At 39.5% G+C, this 23048-nt stretch overlaps 1 protein-coding gene across 1 annotated transcript in view; it reads left to right on the top strand.

The window, feature by feature from the left end:
- Window positions 1–22344, top strand: part of onecut2 (one cut homeobox 2) — a 35242-nt gene extending 12898 nt beyond the window's left edge. The window contains exon 2 of the mRNA XM_073477967.1: window positions 22038–22344. Coding sequence (XP_073334068.1) covers window positions 22038–22327 — 290 coding nt within the window. The 3' untranslated portion in view covers window positions 22328–22344. The remainder of the gene's footprint in view (window positions 1–22037) is intronic.
- Window positions 22345–23048: the final 704 nt, after the last annotated feature.

Genomic DNA, 23048 nt, shown 5'->3' on the forward strand with positions numbered 1-23048 from the left:
TTTTCACACAATTTACCAAATGTATTTTGAAAGCAGTGCATTAGTGGTAATATCTCAGTACAGTGATATTGTTAAAAACCTCATCTTTCTCAAATTAAAGACAACATTTCCCAGCAGTCCTGTTGTTTCGTGTGCCTGCCCACTTGAATAAACATGCCAGAAGTAATTTTTCTCCATCAGTCTTTCTCCCTCCTGCTCAGACTGTGGAGCATAATGATCACAGTGAATTCTGTAGTAATCCGCCTGAGTAAAAAGTCCCCAACATTTGCCTGTGTTTGAGTCATGTTTTTTTTTAAAAATGATGGTGCCCATCTGTTTTAGTAAAGACTTTAACAAAGAAACTGTTGGATCTTAAAGGGCCCCTCCACTGATTTTACACATCCACTTGAGTTTATTTGTCATGGTTAGTAGGCCCAACAGTTGTATAATGTTTTCTGTGTCTCTGGAGGAGCTATAGTCCGATTAGACAAAGTAACCCCGGAGATGTCATAATGATGGAATTAGATCTAACAAACTTTGGGCTTGGTGATTTTTTATCGGAAAGCTTGCATTATGATCTGAGGGTGGAGTTTGAATACTGTATATCACATGTTCACATAACAACATGACAGATGCGGCGTACCAGCGACAGGCATACCGTACCTTTATTGTACCCTCGTAGTTTGATTGTGCTGGACTACCCAGCAGTCTTCTGGGTGAAAGTCCTGGACTCGTTTATCCCGACCATCTGTCCCAACCTCCTCTCTATGTGGACTTGGCCTTGCATTTATACTACTTTACCTGACTTTCACCTTTGCTGGCATTAAAATTACAATGGTCACCAGAGGTCGCTGCCTAACAAGAAACGTTAATATAGGTAATAATAAGCTGCTTTCAGTGTTGGTTTCACTGAATTGGTCGCTTTTCTGATGTGGACAGGTTGAATCTGTCAAAAACTGACCAGAGGTGCTAACCCAGGAGCTAACATGGCTGACTGTACAAAATGCAAGAAAGCATCACAGAAAGAAGACACATTATAATCAGTGGTGTTGATGAAGTTTCTCTGTCATCCCGGTCAGGGTAATTCTAAGTGCTGTATCGTAGGCAACTGGACTTGTTAACTGAAACAAGTCCAGTTGCCTACGATACAGCATTAGCTGCATGTTGATTGGCTGAATAATGGTTGCTTTTGGTTGATTGAAAAGAAGCCCCTTTTCATATCTGAAACCAAGCATTTAATTCAATACTTTTTTTTCATGAATTCACACAGAGGCACATGTGGATTTATGAAATTGCCCATATGTAGGAAAGTTTGTGAAATGTAATTTTTCTTAGTATATGATGATGATGCACATCAACGGTCTAATCCTGTAAACAATAAAACAAACCAATGTGTTCAGACTTGTTCAACGATCCAGTAAGTATTTGCCCACAGTGTCAGAGTCTCAGGTTCAATCAATAGTGGAGAGAGACTGGTAACAATTTAGGTCAGCGCTGACCTAGAACGGAGGTGAACAAGACAGTCCGGTTCTGAGGCCTTGTTTGGGTCGTTCTGGGTTTAGAGGGGACGTGTAGCACAGAGGCTGATCATTTGTAAGCAATGACTCAAATATCACTCAGGATTGATTCATTAATGTTTATATGAGGCACATATAACGCATTTAAATAGACTGAGCCAACAGAACAGCACTCCCCAATTCCATTTATTCTTCTCTGTCGCTGTTCATTTGTTAAGTCTGTTTTTTATATCTATTTCCTTTTGAATTGTCTTTCTTTTGCTCTTTCTATCTTTGCTCCGTCGTTGTTCCCTCCTGACTCAGGTTCATTAGTATTGGTGTCGCAACGCCGCTGAAATAACTCTGTCCGTAGGCGTAATGAACGACGACAGGCGGGACAGACCTGTCAGGCAGCAGGCAGGGTTTACGGCATAAGACAAACAGTATTAAAAAAAAAACACACAAAGGAAATCAACACAAGGTCTGGTTTGACCTTGTGTCTGAACTGAAACTGAAAATCCTGTATTCACCTCTGAGGATGACAAACAAATACATACAGTATATACAATTGATTCTATTGACCTGTATGAGGGGCCGTTAGGGGCATAATTTAAAATGACCTCTCACATACACACGGTACCAAACACATTCACATACACAACTGAAAACTCTCACACAGACTGAATATATACGCTCACATACACAACTCACGACCACACGCACACATACAGGTGAAATGCTTTTATATTCACAACTGAAAGATTATTATTATTATCATCACGTTCGCAGTTTGTACTGATATGTAAATCCTGTAATAATTAAAATCATTTTCAGTAATATGAAATTTGATTCTAGAAAAAAACGATTGATTAATTTATTAATCAATCAATCAATTAATGATTCATTCATAAAAATAATGATATCCTTCGAAGACGAAAAAAAAAGATTAATAAATAAATAAACCAAGTCTCACAATTATTATTATTATTATTGTTATGTTTTAATAATAAATAATAAATAATTATTTTTCACAAATTGCATACAAAAGATCATTTGAATTTGTCTCATTTTTATCTAGTCTGTGATTTCCCTGCCGCTCTAGCTGACAGTTCTCTGTATGTAAATGTGCTGATGTGTATCTATAACCGATCAATACTCTGATGGTCAGATACTGAGACCGAACACAAACAAGGAAGTGGACACACATTCTGTTTGTTGTCCTTCCTGCTCCTGTCTCTGCTCGTGTTGTTGTTTTCTCGTATTCTGGTTTCTCTCTCTGTCTGGGAGTCAGTGTGTTTTTTCTCAAATGTGTGTGCATGTGTGAAGCAGCAGTTTTGGGCTCTGCAGTGCGTGCAGATGGATGATGTGGATCGATGGCTGTAATCCCGAGCAGATTAAAAGAGCATTAATACTGGCAACGATAACGTAAACGGTGCGGACCCAGATCTCCATTGATCTGCAGGAACCTGATCCAGACCAGTTCCTGGAAGAGATGGGGGGGAGGGAGGGGAGACAGAGAGAGGGGGAGAGATAGCTGACATTATACAACACAGAGAGAGAAGCTGCATCTGAATGGCTCATGATAGTAATAATAATAACACGAACACTTTAATGTGCAATACTGTATGCAAATTAATAACGCTGTAATTGAAAAGTAATAGTTTGGTCTGTAAAGAATGCAAAGTATTCCGTAATGAAACTCTGACAACAGAAAATGCGATCTCTCTATAATTTGTGCACATGACAACTACGGTCAGAAAGTGATTACGGGCTTTTTAAACATTAATTGCAATTTTTATGACAAACCATAGTCTCTAGTCCTTTTATGTATGAACTATTAAATCACAAATTAAAACATTTAAACAAAAAAAACACAGAACATTTAAAATCTGTTTTTACTCTGAAAGATCATGTCAATGACTTCAACATGTTATTTTGAAGGAGTTACGTAGATGTCCACTGCAGTGCATTAAAAAGAGATTCAACAATAACTGATAAATCATTTTGTTCTCAGACAACCTGACAGGAAAAAACAATATTTTTCAACACTCAGTATTCATCATAATTATGAATAAAACATACAAATTAAGGGGTAATCTAAATAGGCAGACAAGCACCCTTTGGTGCATGGAGTCCACTGGAGTGGACAGATGTATTATTAGTTACAATAAAAAACTATCCAAAAAAAAGTTCTTCACATCTGAATACAAATATTTCAAACACCTTATTTAGTTTAAACAATTGTTTCTGACAATAGTTATTCCAGAGGTTCTTTGTTCACCTTGTCTTCCTTTAGCCATTTTGAATTTCTGATGCCATATCTTGTTAGACAAAGACATACAAAGATAATTATCAACTGGAATTGTGGACAAGGCATTGGTATTCGGCACATGGTGGTTTGGGCATGGTACTCCAGCTTAAATGGTTAAACATGGCTTCCAAATACACTATGCATGAAAGGGCTGGTGAATGTCAGATGTGCTACACACACATTCACCTCCACACCACTACTTTGTGTATCACTACATAAATGAGACACTACTTCCTGCAGTGGCACTGGATTTACATGATGAGGTGTGTAATTGTCCAAAGTAAACATAATTCCAGAGGACAGTACTATGTGTTTGTGTCATCTGTACTTTTCTGTGGTGTCTGTGTTTGCACTGTGTTTCATTATGCTGTGCATGTGTTGTTGAATGGAGCATGTCTTTTATTTTGCCTGCCTTTTACTTATTGTTTCCTTCTAAATGCTGCATATTTGTGTCAGATTAGTGAAGTTGTTGCGCATATTTGCTTGTGTTTTGCCTGTGCGCCCATGTTGTGTTAAGTAAATTTAGCTCTCAGGGCTACTGTACTAATCCGCTTTTCACGTGCAAAGGCCATAAGACAACTGGTTGAGATTTTAAAAGTGTGCTAGTCGTCTTTGCAGACCTAGTGACCTACAGTTACTTGTTAATTTGCAGCGTTTTTTGTTTTTTTTATCTGACCTACACAATTTCTTTTGTCTCATCATGTGTACTGTTAGGGATGATTAAGTCCAGACCAAACCAAAAAATAACCCAGAAAACAAAGCACATTTTCATAGTCAAACTGATCTTCATTTTCCTCTCTTGCTCGCCTCCTGCAGATTTGGTGGTAAAAGCATTAAAAGCAGCCAGTTTGATGTGTATCAGACGGATAGATTTGAAGGAAATCCTCCTCTATTTGATTGTGCCACATAACTGGATTCATTAAGCTGAATCTGTCTGTTATTGGATTATGTTTCATATTGGATGGATGGGATCCAATTGTAGATATTACGGCCTTTAATGTGGACAGGTTCAGCAGGGCAGAGCAGGCAGAATCACGTTGGAAGTGAAAGACAGAAAATATGATAGAAATACAGCAAAAATGAAATAATTAAGTAAAAACCAAAAAATATATACCATAAGGTTAATCTTTGGTGACAAGTAAGAAGCTAAACAATAAAACATTGTAGGAAAGGGGTATGGGGAAAAAAATACACTAAGTGGCCAAAAATATATAGACACTTAACACTTTACTTTGTGTGTCCGTCTCCTCTCTCTGCTTTTCATCTCTCAGAGTAGGAAACCTGATCAAGTCGTATCGCTTGCCGCTGATCGTTTGGAGACAAACACAGCGGTGAGCGGTTTGCCAGGATGTCCGTTTATAGCTGCCCAACCTCCTTTTGATCAATCCCCGATAACAATACAATCTATTGATCAGAGTAGATTATCTTTCTGCCTGTGTTTGTTCTCTGTTGGAGCTGTGTGCTGTGAGACCGAGCGCTGACGGCTTCAGGCTGCCAAAAAACAGAACTGATAAGAAAAGGTACTGAGAGGCCGGTTAACTCATCATCCATTAGTCTGTCAGTGTGCATGCATGTGTGTGTGTGTGTGTGATGTCCAAACAGAGCTTCACTCTGACTTATCCTCACTGTCAACATTTAGCAGGTTAAAGGTTTGTAAATGTTTTCTCTGAAGTTTTTTCAACTTTATCCCCAGAGACGTTTAACCCTTCTCTCACTTTTGACAAGATTATAGTGCAGCCGCTGCATGTCTTTATGACGTTTGTAACACCCAGGAATATCATACAAGAAACTAAATTAAAGTCACTGGTTCCTCGCTCACTCCTCAAAAGATTCTCGGCTCTAAAGTTGTTATTTTCAAAGCAAGTGAGATCAAACAGAAATACCATGTCGGCTGGTGCTCCACATGTTCAATGAACTTCTTAGTCAAAACAAGTCTTTTTTTCGTGCACACAGGTTTTCAACACACAGGCAAAATCTATATACAGATAAATAGAGGAGAACACCAGTGTTCCAGGGACATAACAACCATGTTAATGTGACATTATACTGCAAAAAAAAATGCATGGACAATATTCCGCTCAGTTATGAGTCATCATTATAAGTGCATGGGGAATAGTAACATGAGCCTTCAGTAAGTCTGAAACACATTATTTCTGATTAGGATAAACATGTTTGAGTTTTGGCATTATTGTTCCCATAATGCTTTGGGCGATGTAAACAGGAAGTATAATGTTGGCATAGAGTCAGTGGCTGGTTCCAAAACGACTCCCTGTTTGTTACATTGTGTTATACATTTTACAGCTTGAGGGCAGTGGAAACAAGCTGTGAATACAACACTGACATACCACCACAGGTGATATACTGTGTAAGTGGCATATAATCTAAATAAGTTGTTTGTGTTCACCTGATGAGAGTCCAACATTCACTCTCATTTAGCTCTGTTTTTGGTCTCAACCAACTCTAGGGGGAAATATGTGGCTGTAAAGCTGATAAATGCTCTGCTATATTAGCTACTTGCTAATTGTGCCTGTCTGCAGGTAGTTTGCAGTGTTTTTTTAGAGATTGTTTGCTGAGAACAGCTGTCTGCTGTGGTGATAAGAGCTGTGGGGGACTGCAGAGTGGTAACATTTCTGTAGGTTTGTAACAGTAAGAGACCCCTTCCACATTCATGTGATCCATGGTTAGTAAGTATTGATTATAGCAGCTTTAAGTGTTAATTCTAGGTGTAAAGTAGAGTTGGGCGATTGGATAAATGTATCGGCTATTGTTGATTGGCTTAGTCCATTACTGTTTTTTTCTTTTTCATTTTATTTAGGTCATTTAATGGCCTGTCGTGTAAAAATGAGTGATAGCTGCTGCTGTCATGACTCTCGTTCAGCGAGCTAGCTCAGTAGTTAGAGGCCAGCAATGGCAGAGGGAGACAGTGAGGCCAGACAGTTTGGTTGGGTTTTATTTTTTGTTTATGTCAAGTCTGAATGACATGTGTTTTACAATGAGTTAGCAAGGTAATTAAGTTACCTCTAGTTTGGTGAAAGAAGATAACTTGAATTCACAATAATAATATTTTCTTTCTTGACATTTTGTGATTTAATTTGTTGATTTATTAGACTAAAAGCTGGAACATAGTGAACTCGCCGCTCACACACATCTGGGACTACACACCACTGGGGACTCTTCGGCTCTCACACACACCTGCGCGAATATATTTGCAATCGTCGGTTGTTGTCCTAATGGTGGCTGGTTGGCACTATATAGTGCCCACAAATATTCCCACAATGGCTTGTACACTACTTTTTGCCTAAAATCTCACAATGCAATAGTGCAATGTGTTGAATCGGTGCTTATGTGGAGTTTCACATGCATTGTTATGGTAAGGGGATACATTTGAGGACTCACAGGATAAAAGGATATTTCTGTTAAATAAAATGCATCTTCCATTTTTGAGGGGCTGTTTTCTTTTGGAGTTTCTGATACCTTTACTTCTTCAGGCCTCGATAAAAACCCTTAACATGAAGAGAAATCACTCTTATGGTTGGACTGCTTACAACTCACGTGCGCACTAAATTGAATTTTAGAGGTCACAAGCCAGAAAGGTCAGACACCACTGCTCCATACGTTCTCTCAGTCCAGTTCCTACATTAATTCAACGTCTATAAATTAGAGTGAGCGATCAAAGAATGAGTCAAACAGACAGGGTCTGATGACATTTGTATTTATTATCAACACAAATAAGAAGAACTTGACAACTGAAACCTGGATTCATGACAAACTGCTTTAACTAAAGAGAAACAGAGCTGATGGGATGGACTGGAAAAGGAGAAAAGAAGAGAGAGAAAGAAAGAGAGAGAGACAGAGAGAGGGAGAGAGAGGTGGATGACATCAAATTCCTCTGAGGCCATTTCCTCATCAGCTCAATGACATCACTGAGTCGCCAGGAGCTGTGATTGGTCAGCCCCTTTCTCCTGGTAAACAACCAAAGATACATTACAGTGTGTGAGTGTGTGTGTGTGTGTGTGTGTGTGTGTGTGTGTGTGTAAGTGGGCAGTGAGACCTTTGTCCGGTGATGTCACCACAGACCGTGTGGACATACAGATAATACACTGATAAACCATCTCTCTGCACACACACACACACACACACACTGAGTCAGTGGGTACACACTGAACACTCACTTTCTCTCCCCCTTTGTTCCTCATGCAGTCAGTCATAGAAACAGATCTATCCATGTGTCTGTATATGTGATGTGGTCAAGGACGTACAAAAGTGAATATAATGGGAAAACAGGAACCTTTCATTTTTTAAAAAGCCTCAATCATTCCCTAAAACTGCTGGTCTCTGTAGTTTTTAACAAATGTTACTCAAACAGGAAGAAATTGTGCTTTTGTAGGGGACTATTTTCAGCGGCGGATTAATACTCATTTGGCACACTAATAGTGAATGTTTGGGGCAGCAGGACAGTGCATGTGGGACTGAGGCAACATAAACAACAGTGTGTGTGTTCATGGTAATGATGGATCATGTCACCCAGTGCAACAGTGTGACACTAATATGTTTTTGGGCAATAATGCAGCTCTATAGTACAGAGGGAGAAGATTTACCAGGCTTTGTTTGTGGGAGGAATTCACTGTTGGTTTACGAAGCCAAAAAAAAGATTTGAGAAGCCATATCCATTAAAGTATATATAAGGTATTTGAATATGTTTTAGTGAATGTACAGACACTTATTTTAAATGTGCAGTCATTACAATCACTCTCAATAATAATTCAGTAAGGAAGACTATTGAAACAGCTCTATGAGACTGTACTTATGGTACAGCGCTACCTTTAGGATAAATGCCAACTTCCAAACATGCCAGCCTCTGGTGGCTGTAGTGATGCAAAGCAGGAGGTCAAGTGAAGTAGTGTAAAGAGTGACAAGTATGCAGAGGGAGGAGATCGGGGACAGGTGGTTGGGTCAAACAAACGTAGGGCTTTCGACCAGGAGAGAGCTGGTCGTGTCCAGTGTAAAAGCAAAAGTCAGTGGTGGGTTATTTCAATTTACTAACATAGTTACATTACATCACATACATAACATAACTGAAGTTATGTACGTGCCCTAGGTACATTCATAACTGAAGTTACATAAGTAACAGACCATCCAAGAGTTGGTCAAATGTTTCACTAAAAAACAAAAATGTCACCTTCATAGAGGCAGGAGAGGTCAAGGGATAGTCAGTACAATTCATCCTCTGGGGCTCATGAATGCCTGTACAACACTTTAGACAACCAAATGTATTGTTATTGAGATTAAAAAAAAAAAACATAAAAGATTTTGAAAACATAGGTAAACTAAAGGTGTAACTTTGGGCTCTGGAAATGGAGATGACAGGAATTTTAGACTACTTTGTAACCTTTTGGAGACTAAAGAATGAATTTTTATGTAGAAACAAGTAATTAATGTGAAGATAAACACTAGTGTTGCCTTATTGCTCATCTGACAGGTGTACAGTGGAGCACTGTAGATTAATTCATGCTGTGAGATTCTTCTGTATGTGTGTGTGTGTGTATGTGTGTGTGTGTGTGAGAGAGAGAGAGAGAGAGAGAGAGAGAAACAGAGGCAGAGTCTTTAATCTGTTGTTCCATTTCCGGTTATCTTCTCAAAACGGAAGGAGGAAAGCATCGATGTGCATTAAGCACAACCACACACACACACACACAAGCTTATAGTGCAGTGCTGATTGCTACGATGCTGCGTGTCTCTATATATCTGTGTGTGTGAGTTTAAGTGCTGAGATATGATGCATCAAGTGTGTTTGCCCGGCTGCCATGCTGACCTTAGGCATCTCATAAAGTCTGCAGACTGTAACATACTGCATTATACCAACTACTGGAGAGAATGTAAAGATTTTACAACTATATTCTCATAGTTTTGGCCATCATTCCTCCATTATGATAACTTATGACTCACACACCAGCGTCGGCCATTGTAACAGGAGCCATCTAAAACATTTCTGGTCTAACCCAGTTTAATCTGGTGATACAAGGTATGTCAGTGTGGTGGGCCATTGTATGTTTGGTGGAACCCGTTGATTCATTTTGATTAAAATTGTTGCTAAATATCTTTTTTCCATGTTGATGTTGCTTGGTTGCAGCTTGATTACTTGTTCATACTGTATGTGGCGATAAGGTGGCCGTTCTGACTAACTAACACAATATTATATGGTCAGTTGGCCTCTGACCGTATGTTCAGAAAATTGCTGAATGTAAAGCTTAGAATCATCAGTAAAACTCTCACCGCCGTCAAGCAACGAGGATCAATGAACATGTCATTTAGATGAAAATGGGATGTAAAAAAAAAAAAACTCATAACAGACCTGAAATCAAGTTTTCATTTATAGTTTTATTTATGTTGTGGGATGGTGTGGCTTGTTGACATACTGATACGCTTATTTCTCCAAACAGGCCAAGAAAGCAAACAAAGATCTGCTGACTTGACAGTTGTGGCATCTCTGGAACATGGAAGTCTTCTCCAGAGTGAATTATCGTGCTACAACATGGGTTGGTCTTTTCATGGTCCTTTTGGTCCCCATTCTCATGACAACATATTTTTTCCCTGCACAATATGTTAAAAATGGCTGAAAAGATAATGTCATTCTGAAATTAGATATGTAATGAGAGTGATGTCACCCAACCATTGTCATCTGTCGAGACTGATACCTCACTGCTTGATCATCCTGTTTCAAAAGAAAAGGCATCACGTTAAGAAGTAACAGTATCATTTCTTAGGACATTTAAAGAATGCATCAACTGCATTTCACCATCACACTCCATAGCATCATTTATTACATTAATCTCTTTTTTGTTTTTACTGTAGAACTCCATTAATATACACATTATGAATGTTATATGCTATACATGATAAGATAAGATAATATAAGATGAGATGAGATGAGATGTACCTTTATTGATCCCTGGAGGAGAAATTCAATTTGGCACAGCAGCAAATGGGAAATAATGTGCAAACAATACAAAAAGTAGCAGCAAAAGGTAGCAGTCGACTAAGAGAGAAAAAAAAGCATAAAATAAAAATGTACTCAAATAGATAAAGTACAATAGAATATAAATGCTATATACTCTAGATGGATCTGTGTGCATATAACTGTGCAATATTCATGTAAATGTGCAATATGGAAAGATATATTACGTAAGGCTGCCCACATAACATGAAAATCCCCAAATAGTTGTTTGAATTAAGTTGAAAAACTTCATTAAAGCTTTAAAAGGTTTTAAAGGTAGTTCCCCATGGGAGGCTGAGTGTTCCACCAGTGTGGTTTAAGCAACAAGCACACAGCTTTAAGCCTGGCGAGATGGATTTGTGAGATCATGTGTTCACATCATCTGCCTTGAAGAGACTTTTCAACCTCGGTTTCTGTCACTCTCCCTCTTCACCTTCTTTGCCTCCTCCATCAGCGAGGTTCTTTTTCTTTTGCAGTGTAGATTTTCCACAGTTATTCCAGTTGTTACCTGGGGATAGTGACCTGGGAAAATAATTCCTTTTGTTGTTTTAGGTGCACAATGACCACCACGATTGGACCTTCATTTGTCCAGAAACATTCCAGCCCAGTGGCAGAGTGAATAGCAAAGTGAATGAGAGGTTTATAGGGAACCAATCTTTACATAGATGTGGTCAGTTTTCTACAGCCATTACACTGTGCAATCTGTCATTTACTTCAGAATAATAAGTTAAAGCAAAAAAGTTGTCCGTTTGTCCATTTGAATTCTACTTAATTTGCTGATTTAGGGATTTTCAAATTTGTGGCTTAAATTCATCAAATCACACACTAAATTAATTTAAGGTGTTGTAATATTTTTGAGTTGCATTCTACTAGCTGACTAGCCGACTGACCATGTGACTACTTTTCAACACTTGTAGACCGCAGCGGCATTTTAAGAATTGTTCAAAGCCTGGAGCAGTAGTCAAATTTAAAAGACAGTCAACAGTTCTAATGATCCGTGGGAGGAAATTCACCTGCAACATCACGATAACATCACACACATGAGCAATGTAACAATGCACAGCTAATTAACAATTTCATCAAAACATCGCTCAGCCCTGCCGGCTCATGACGGAGTGTCGAAGCATCCAAATGTGGCGCCACACACAAGCAGTGAAGTGTATGTTGAAGGGCGACTTTAGTACTTACCCTGCACTTATATGCCCTCTGTGTAATGGATACCAGGGCTTAAGTGGTAATGGTGCAATAAAAAAAAGATACAGCGAAAGAAGCAAGAGGAGAGACATGGAGAGAGGAGAAAAGGGGAGGGAAGAGAGAGACAGAAAAGGTAGGAGGGGTAGGAAGATGAAGGAGAGGAAGGAGACAGAGGCAAGGAGACAGGAAGGAAGAAAAGCGAAGTGGGAGAAGAAAGAGAAAAAGAAAGACGACGGAGAAGAGAGTAAAAGAGATAACGGAGACAAAAGAGAGGATGAAAGCGAAAATGAGTAAGATGCAAAAGATGGATGACAGAAGAGAACAAGAGGAACAAAAGACAAGAGGAAAAAGAAAACTGGAAGAAGGAGAGGTAGAGGAAGTGCCGAAAGGGAATAGACAAAAGAAAAAGCAAATCTGCACTAAAATACTAAATTACGGACAAAGAGAGTCTGAGACAGAGAGAAACACAAGAGACGGCAGATAAAGAGAGAGCTCTGGAGTTGACAGCAGCCCTTTGTGCTATAAATATTTTTTTCCTTCTAAAATGAAGCCTGTCCGTCTGAGTGTGTAGAGTCCTTACATTCAGCTATATTGATCCCCAAACTCTCTGCTCTCTGTCGTCTCTTCATCTCTCACTCTACTCAGTCTCTACCTCTTCATCTCAGTCTCTCTCTTTTCCTACTGTCTGTGTCTGGCCATCACAGACATAGACCGAGGTGTGCGCCTGTGAAAATGCTAAAAGAGGAAAATGTTCAATATCCCATTCTGCCAGCGCAGAATGCATAATTACCAATTAGCATCTAGTGATATGATCTAATATGAGTTTTTGCGCTAATGTAACATGCCTTAAAAAATATGGAGTGTCTGGTGTACTTTGATTTCATACATTGAATCATTAACATTATCACGCATGACGTTATTCATTTATCTTTTAAGCTAACGTTACACATGGTGGTACACATTGATGGTATAGGACACTCACAGTTCATTTCTCACTACCTTGAGTAATAGTCTGGGTTAGCGCTATCATTTCTACTAGCTACCCTTTCTCACTGGAATGTCATATGTCAAATCGTCTACATTCAGACCAACATTGTACATTTTATCGTTTTTTTTCCAACATTTTTGTGAGTGGTTCCTCCATTTTTGTTGGAATTTTTGTTTTGTGTCCATCAGCAACTGTGGAGACTGAGGCGGTCATGGTAAAGCTTCCAGGCTGTGATCTATCTTTGTGGTGAGGATGAAAACAGTCTCTAATGACTCTGTTGAGCTCGTCTTTCTCCTCTCTCTCTCTCTCTCTCTCTCTCTCTCTCTCTCTCTCCCTGTCTGTAAAATGAAACCAAAGCTCGCTGGCTCACTCACTTTCTCTCTTTTAACTTTCACTTTTAATGAACCTTATTTCTTTATTACACCCCATGAACACATTGCAACACAAAATGCTTTATGTCAGTGCCACCACCACGCTATAAGGTTCAATTTGGTCCTCCAGATGTTTATAGCAAAAAAAAGAAATAATATTAAAAAATTATGATAATGTTTATGCGGTTTTATTTATTTTTGTTAGGTTAAAATTATGTTTAAATATGTAGAATCCCATTTTTTTCATAATCTCAGCTCAAGTCAGTCATTTAAAGGAACTTGGGATCCTAGTACCATTTGTTTCATTACCATTCTTAGCAATACAATACAATAGATGTTTGCTTTTGGCCCGTGGCGACTGTTAAGTGTCACTTTTGGCCGGCCACATGAAAAAGTTATGGCACCTCTGCTTAAAGGGACATTATGTAACTTTTTTACCTAAAAATAACAGCTTCAAAATCTTGTAATAGGGTGAATGGTGGCTTTGTCACAGCCACTCTCAAATTATCTGGACTCAAATTTATCTTGATTTAGCTGTTAGAATTTCTGTCATCCATAGCTTAAAATCACAAATGAATGAATCAACTCGTCGAAAGAAGTCATCTGGACTTCTTTCTAGAGATGTACAGTTGGGTATCGTCTGCATAGCTATAGAAATTGATTATGTGTTTTCCAATAATGGAATGCCCCAAGCTGAAAAGAATTAAGGAGTGGTTGATCACCATGAACTATCTACAAATTAAGTATTTATTACAACTAGCGCTGAAACAAGTTGTGATTTCACTGATCAGTCGATTGACAGAGAATTAGTTGGCTGCTAATTCCGGGTTGATGCAAGAGATGAACTTATCAAACTACATTTTCATTAATCTTCTGCTAAAGAACTTTAAAGTGAGTTGTCATTGAAAGAGCATTATCATTCTCTTCCGTTTTCTTTCCTTGTGTCTTTCCCTCATCCCAGCATATTGTAATTTCTCCTCTTGTTTCCTTCCTTTTCTCCTTTCTCTCCACATCAACCTCCCTTTTTCTTCCTCCATCTCTCATCAGTCTTTGTCATTTTCCTTTATACCAAACTTCTTTCTTATCTCCATTGTCCTCATCACCCTTCCTAATTCTATTTTCCCCTTTATCCGCTGCTATCCATCTTCTCCTCTCCATTTCTTTTCCTCCTCCTAACCTCTCTGCTCTTTTTGTTCTCTCTGTTTCTCTGTATTCACTTGCAATGGGTGCTTCAATAAAACATCACCTTGATGTTTCTATTGATGTTTAGCAGCCCTTGAGTCTTAAAGCCTCTGTATAATACATTGATGTGTTTGCTGTGAGTGGTACCAGCTCTTGAGGCTCAGCACTTGACTCAACCCCATTCAAGTAAATAGAGAAGAGGCTTTAAGGTGAAATAATGCCTCTCAGCTGCCATATTGGAAGACTTGACCTCTTGGCCAGCAGTTGGTGTTACTAGCTGATTGTGTTTTTAAAATGTAAGTCTTGTGCTTCTCAACAGATGTGAACAGATTTGTTTCGTTCCTGTGTCTGACTAAAAAAGATACTTTCACCACTAATTTAGCCTGGTTCCAGACGTATGAACCGTTTCATTCGTGAATGGCCAAATGCTGCTTTACTGTCATGTGAGAGGTACTTTAATTAGCAACTACAGGCTTATTAATACTGTTTACATCAACTTTAAAGTTGTAATTTGCTGATACTTTCACATGTCAATGTTGTTGTTGTGCTAGCATCAACATTAGCTACATTAGTTGGTTGAAAACTCCATGTCTGGCTGACTAGATCGCGACATTTTAAGTAAAGTTATGGTCAACAGGGGTGTTCAGTACATGCCAGAACAAATCTTTAACACCAAATCTTTAAGCTGAACTGAATATACTAAATCAGTATGGTATAAACCTTACTGGTTTAATGTTACCATATTAATGATGGTGGTTTTGATGATGAAAGACAGAATGAATGTTGTATAAATGTTGGCAATGTAAAGTACATATCTGCAAACCGAGGATGTGTTGCAACTTTACATTCCATTAGGTTCAGTTTCATGTTGTGACAATGCTGTGGTCTTGTTAGGTTTAGGCACAGCAGCCACTTGGTTAGAGTTAGGAAGATCGTGTTTTGGCTTACAGTATCCAGTTCTGTCACAACAAACATGGATGGAAATTTCTTGTTAACATCTTGTTAAAAACATCCAGTGGTTTCAGGCTTACAGATGTCTAAACACTGTCTCAAAGCGTGGTCTCTGGCTTGGCAGCAGTCTCTATGATGTTACTGCCATCCCTTCCACCTCCTGACTTGAAAATCAGCTCATGTGTGAATGTGATATAATGTGTTTTGTAGAAATGTCAATCTGGCATTTATATCAGTGGTTTGCAGAAATGCCCAAATTATATTCTAGCAACTGGGCTGGGCTGACAATGAAGCAATGGTGAACATTATTACAGATCGATGATTGTGATTATGATTATAATGTGATGAACGCAATGAGCACAGTTACAGTGATGACAACGATAATGAAGATGAGAAAATTACTGATGTACGCAATATTATTGATGAGGATTCTGTTGGTGGTTAATGAGAGTGATGATTGTGATGAGAGTGATTGCCTCTGGTGTCAGGATGATAAAGATGATGATGATGATGATGATGATGATGAGAGAGAGTTTAACAGCAGAGAGGGTTTCTGTGATGTGATGAGGATGATTTTGAATGTGATGAGAATGAATACACTGGTGACTTTGCTTACAATAGATTGGGATTACAAGTGCAAAGAAAATTATGCCGATGAAGATGTTCAAGGAATAGCTCGACATCTTGAGAACTAAGCTCATTTCCTGTCTGGAACTGCGATGAGAAAATTGATATCAGTGTAATGCTTGTGTCTTACGCACACAGCTGGAATCAGGATTTGGTTAGTCTAGTTTAGCATCGAGCCTGGAAGCAGGCGGAAAGCAAGTACCTTTATACACATCTAATGCTCACTAAGTTGTTTATTTAAACTGTTTTTCATCACTTGATGGAAGGTTTTTTTTATATAATTTAAACTGTTTCTTGATAAAGAAAAGTGTCTTCCTTCTTCCCAGCACTTCTGTGCAGCATCTCTAGCTACAGCACAGGTTACCATATCCAATCGGTGTGCAAAGCTTTTGTCTTCTTTCTCCATACGGGCATGATGGTATCAAATGTGGCAGCCTCACGTGACAACAGGACTTCAGGCAGCTGTGCACACTCACTAGGGCCAGCTGTACTTTTGCCAAGAAAACGGCAATGAACTCCGTCATAAAGCACAAATTGTTTTTTTCACATTTACGTCTGTGAACAGCTTAAACAACTCAACCAATAAAATGTGTTAATCAGCGAGCTTTAGCGATGAACTTTGGCAAATGTTTGGATTTTGGACAGAACCAGGCTAACTGTTTCCTCCTCAGTTGCTATGCTAAGCTAGGCTAACCACATTCTGTAAGCTACAAACTTAACACACAGGCGTGAGATTGATATTGATCTCCTCAACTCGCTTTTCAGAAATCAAATAAGCATATGACCTAAAATGTTACTCTGTTCCTTTAACATGGTGACTGTAATTTGATAAACATGGTTTTCAAGTAAAAGATGAACGTCCAGTATGAATCATTGTGGTGAACATGATTCTGATGGTTTTCTCACTGTTGAAGATTATGGCTGGGCGTTCTATGAACACTTTTGACACTAGTGCTGATAACAGTACAATACCCAGGTTATAAACTGAAACCAAAAAAACCTTTTTGTGACACCTGACTTGAAAATAGCCCATCATATCTGAACTGTGGCTATAAGCCTGCCACTTGCCAACTTTTTCAGACAGCATGTATCTCCCCTCCGGCAGGTTTGCCTCGCAATCTGGTTGCTAATGGGACAAACCTAAACCAGCTAGCCAATGTTACCTCTTCTTTTGTGGGGCTTTCAGCCTGTCAAGGCTCGTCTCCACACGTGCAAAACGACTTTAATTAAAAGTCACACAATTAGACACTTTTTTTTTAGACACATTTAATTGAGAATAGGTTAAAGGGTTATGAATCTGATCAGACATTTGATACCAACCGACAGTTTTTGATTTAATTTTAGTCTGTACCACAAGAGTATTGCTGATGATAATGATACGATAATGATTACTAAAATCACGATAAATATTGTGCTGTCGATTCTTATATGAGAATTTCAATAATGGCTGTACAGATGAGGATATAAATACGACTGTGCTTTGAGGGGAATAATCATGTGATCGTAGTTGTGATGTCTTTGATGAGGAAGGCACTCTGTGACAGAGCAGCCTGATGGGGGACTCACATGGAGAGAAAAAATAGAAAGAAACGACGAGTGATTCTCCAAATTTTTCTGCTGATCTCGTTTGCAGTTAGAGACGCATTTAGCAGCACATTGATGTCTGTGGGAGAGACTGAGAGAGCTGATGAAAGACAGAGGTACCCTGCTGTATTGATCCCATTGATTCAACCCCTTACCTTTAAAGAAAAGCCATCCCTCCCCCTCCCCGTTTTCACCCCTCCTCAAACCGGTAAACCCCTTTTGAATAATATAATTGCGTATTTCATCCTCACTGTAACCTCGGCCAGAGGAAAAAAAGCCTGATTGAATCACTCGAGCGTGCTCCATTGACGGCAGACTGCGCCTTGTGTGTGTGTGGGTGGGTGATTTTGATTGCTCCTTTTTTTTTTTTTTACACGTAGATGTCTGCACTTTTTTTTTGTCTGGGGTGAACTGCTGCTGAGCCGCTTTTCATCGAGCTACAGTAAGCAGAAAACAAGAGAGGCCGAGTGGGAAAGGTGTACATTTAAAAATCTATTGATAATATTTGAAACAGTACTCATTGTTTCATTATTTACTGGTCGACCTATTTGAAACATTTGAATAGAGAAGAGAGATATCTTATCATTTTCAGATTAGTATATTTTTTATTCCCCCTTTTGCAATGCAAAACAAAAGCCTTGTACACCCAGACCGGTGCCGCCTCCCTATACTTTAAATCTTCATTCATGCAAATCACATGAATGAAATTATGACTATCCAGCAGAATGCTTTACATACGGCATGTTAGCAAAATTAAATTAGCCCTAACTTAATGTCTTGTCATTCTATGCCTGTGCACTGTTGGAAATGATAAAATAAGAAGCAGTCATGTCTGAATAAAGTCACTGCAGAACATTCACGTACAAGTAAAAATTGTTATATTACCATTTGTGCAGGGATTTCAAAAATACAAATATATAAACAAATTAATAAAACAGCATGAACAGCGATTCTGTAGTTTTTTTAAGTTGTCTCTCAACTACAGTCTCACATCTAAATTTGCTAAGCGGAGTGTAAACAGTGTCGGACGTGCAGAAAAATAAGTCTTGGCATGGATATCTGTTATCTGGATTTCTGCTGGTTACGCCAGAAGATTGGCTGTTTCCCCCAGAGGCTGGACAATAGCCAATGGGTTCTGAGATTTAGTAGCAGAGGTGGAAATAGCACTTTGTTGCTATGTGCTTCCCTGTTTGAGTAATGTTCTGTAACATAAGTTAAAGAGGAAATATTTGGGTTTCTGAGGGGAAAAAGAGTCACTCAAAAGGAGAAGCTGTTATTAACAGTTCAGCTTGATAGAAATAGACTTCAGCCCACAGGCAGATGTTTCATCACAAAGATCGTCCAATAAATAGTGAGGTCCAATGTCCAAGATCGTTTGTGGTTTAGACTGAATAAACATAGAAAACTGTGACAGCTCTGGGTCTCATGTTGATGATCTTCTATTGACTACGATATGTTCCAATTATCTGTTTGTGTCACTATCTGTATAAATAGTAACAACAAAAAGCACTTTTAAATCCAGTGCACATGCACACACACGCACACATACACACGCACTAACACTGACTATATTTTTTAAACCAATCTTGTTTCCTGGTTCAGTGTTCTTCATATTCAGAGATCAATAGTGCCACCTGTCAGCGGCAGACTACATTACAGCTACAAACATTTGCCTCCTGATGGTGTGGATGATTAATATTATTATAAACACCACCTATATAATGATCACCAGGGACATTTGCGTTCGAGTCATTTCATTTAGCCAGCTGGACTGTGAAAGAAAAGGTGGAAATTTCAAAGAAGGTCATGTATGTAGTATGTATGGAAAGTGTTTTCAGAATAAAAGTCATGTTGACTTTAAAGTACGTCAGATTTCCCCCCAAATCTCTGGGATATTTCTTACCTCTTCACTCATCATACTCATCACACAGTGTTATTGGCAAATTCATCTTTATAAATTCATCAGGTGCACACAAGCTGCCGTGAAGACCAGAGTGGAGATCCAAACCTTTCTAAAGATAGCAAATACGTCAGGCTGAATTTGGGGTTAATGTGTCTAGAATGATGCACAAGTCATGTGGAATATTTCCAGTTGATAAAACATGATTGATGATGCCTTTGAAAACATGGAATATCTGGTTTGACTGTCTCACTCAGTGTAAACCTCATACGTTTGTTTATCAGGAAGAGCCTGAAGCTACTTAACCATCTATCACGAGACAAAGACAAAGAGCAGCAGAGAAACACAAAGCTGTTTATTCCATTAAATGCTGTGACAAGAGCTGAGAGGAGACGGGGGGAGGGATGTTAGTGTGCGTGTGTGTGTGTGTGTGTGTGTGTGTGTGTGTGTGTGTGTGTGTGCTTGCGTGTGTGCGGGCATGTGTGTGTGTTTACAGCAAGGATAGTTTCCCCTTACATAATAGTTTTGCGACTGAATTGAGTCCTTAACCTGATTCGTACTGATCAGCCGGGCTCAGACTCATGCATACTTAATTCACAGAGGTAATCAAATGAAACGCACCCAGACCTCCTCCTCCTCCTCCTCCTCCTCCTCCTCACCGACTGACTGAGATACAACAGATAACACATTAGAGGGCCCGCTATTACTCCTGTTGTTGCATTTTGGTATTTTTTTCCTTCAAGTTTATGATCACAAAAAAGGCACCAGTACATCATGAATTATCATGATTCTACCGTTATGGTTGAAAATGACAACAGAAGCAAACAGTTAAACATATTTCACATATCTCTGCCATGTAAATCAATCGCCACTTGTCTCCTTGGAAGTGACTCCTGTTGTTACTGCAATGTCACAATGATTCAGTCTCATCAGTAGCAAATATGAGAAGGGATGCCATCCTCCATGCTAGCAAAATGCATCCCCCCACTCTATCCCCTAGTAGATTTCATGGACAGTCCAGTCTAGTCTGAATTATCAGTGGCCTAGCTATGCTGCGTATTGGTAAGTCCAATGTTGCAGTCAGTGGTGCTGAAGTAGAAGACAGATTTGTAATTTCGTATTTTTCTCTCAGTCCTGCACTTCTGTCAGTTTCGTCTCAGATCTGTAATGTTCTCTGAACTAGTTAGCTAAAGGGTGGGGGGATGGGACCAAAAGAGTCGTTCATTAGTCAGTTGCTTGTCGCAGGGGTGAATAAAATGAAGCAGGTCTATCCCCCTCTTAAAAATGAACAAGTCCCCTGCTTGAGTATACTGTGTAATATACTGAGACGGGGGGGGGGGGGGCTCAAAGGGATTTTGTGTGATTAGAGGCTGGATACAGGTGTTATTGGTTGCAGATAGACATCATACAAGGAAGAAAGGAAGAAAATCTAATTCTGTTGACTGACAGCAAGTGCATGCTGCACTCAACTGATCCTCATACCTTAGAGTTCGTCTCTCTTCTCCGCATCACAAAGAGGTCAGCGAGAAATGAATGAGAAAAATGAGAATTATTAGTGGAGCCAGCAACAGGACATCATATATCATACGTCAGTGACAAACCAGAAGAAGCAAGGATGAAACAGAGGCAGAGAGGAGATAGTAAATGTGCTATGCATCACTCAATTTTAATGAGGACCTGCTAAAATACACAACACACCTCTGTTTAACTCTTTAAGAGATATTTTATTTTGCCTTTATTGGGCTGTTGATGGTTAGAAACGAGGACAGAGACATGGGGAATGCCAGGTAGGAAACATGGACAATGTGGTTCTTAACCCAGAAGCCAGGGAAACCCAGTCTGTCTGATGGACTTAACAGGAGTTGATCTTTTTGAATTCATGCTAAGATCACATATCTTCTATCATAACATCCTGTGGTTGGTCTGCACCAAAGTTTGCTTGAAAGTAGACTAAGATCCACAATGTCAGGCAGTCTCTGGTTATTTAGTGTTTAGTAGAAATGAACTAAACTGTTTAGAGGTGAAAGCATGCTAAAATACTAAAAGCTCATCATCAAACCTCACACTGCATGTCAAGATTTGCATTTTTTTTTTTCATGTAATTCTGTTGTGTCCTAATTAGTGAAATACCTGAACTGTATTAGTAAAGTTTTGGATGCCACAAGCGAAGATAGACAGACTGACAGATAGACAGACAGATAGACAGACAGACAGACAGACAGACAGCAGGTAAACAGATATCAGATGTACACAGGAACATGAACTTCTGTCAACAAGATCTTCTGTTTGTGTTTCATTTAAAACATGCTGCCAAATCCTCCTCCAATATTGAACTGTTGTTCAAACAGTACAAACAACGCTAACACTTTTATTTTCTCCCTGTCTTCCCCTCACCCCACCTCCTCTCCTATGCTTTCCACTCTCATTGTCTCCCTTCCCCTCCCCCTTACCTCCTCGCAGCGTGCAAACGGAAGGAGCAGGACACAGCGAAGGACCGCAACAGCACGCCAAAGAAGTCGCGGCTGGTCTTCACTGACCTGCAGCGTCGCACCCTGCTAGCCATCTTCAAGGAGAACAAGCGACCGTCCAAGGAGATGCAGCTCACCATCTCTCAGCAGCTGGGCCTCGAACTCACCACCGTCAGCAACTTCTTCATGAACGCCCGCCGCCGGAGCCTGGACAAATGGACAGACGACGGAGCCAGCCCCGGCGGCCAATCTTCGGCGTCCAGCACTTGTACCAAAGCGTGATGATAGATAGCGAGGAGGGAAGCGACAGGGAGGGGTGGGGCGGGGTGGTCGAGATGCGGGGAGGGATGGAGGGGTTGAGGGCGTGGGTCGCGGTTCCGTCCGGTCGGAGCGAGGAGGAAAACCAAACTTTTTACATTTTCTTTGTTTGTTTGTCTGTTTTGCTTTTGTCAAGGGTGACAAACTGAGAGAGGGGCTGCTCACTGCGACGACTTGTTTGTAGCCTAACCGCCTTTTGCAAATCCATCATAAATCCATAAAAAAGCTGAAGGGTAAACTATAAAACATAAAGACCTCACTGGGGAAAAAACAAATACTTCTGAATCATAGACTTTCACTGCTGATGTCTCCTGTAGGACAATAAGCTGACACACTAGCCCAAATACCAAAGACTAGAAGACAATGTATGTTTTCTATTATGCAATATAAGCTAGGAACAAACCAACAAAACAAGAAACCAATGAAAGCTTTATGACTGCAGAATGTGCTAGAAGCTCTGGGATGAGATAGGAAAATTATGTCGAAATTTTGACCCTCAAACGTCCAAAGATCGCAATGACACGAGCATCTGTTTGGGGCAGAGTTGAAGTCGGGTTCAGGAGATTGCACAGCCAAATTTAGGAAGCTCATAGCTGACAAAAGGAGGTCAGTTTGTGCAGCTTAAATCTATTTTTTTAACAAAAACCAAAGATGCATGAGGGGCCAATTCTCGGTGAACAAACAT

Source organism: Pagrus major, chromosome 12 (genome assembly GCF_040436345.1).
Source record: "Pagrus major chromosome 12, Pma_NU_1.0".
In the NCBI taxonomy this organism is placed as follows: Eukaryota; Metazoa; Chordata; class Actinopteri; order Spariformes; family Sparidae; genus Pagrus; species Pagrus major.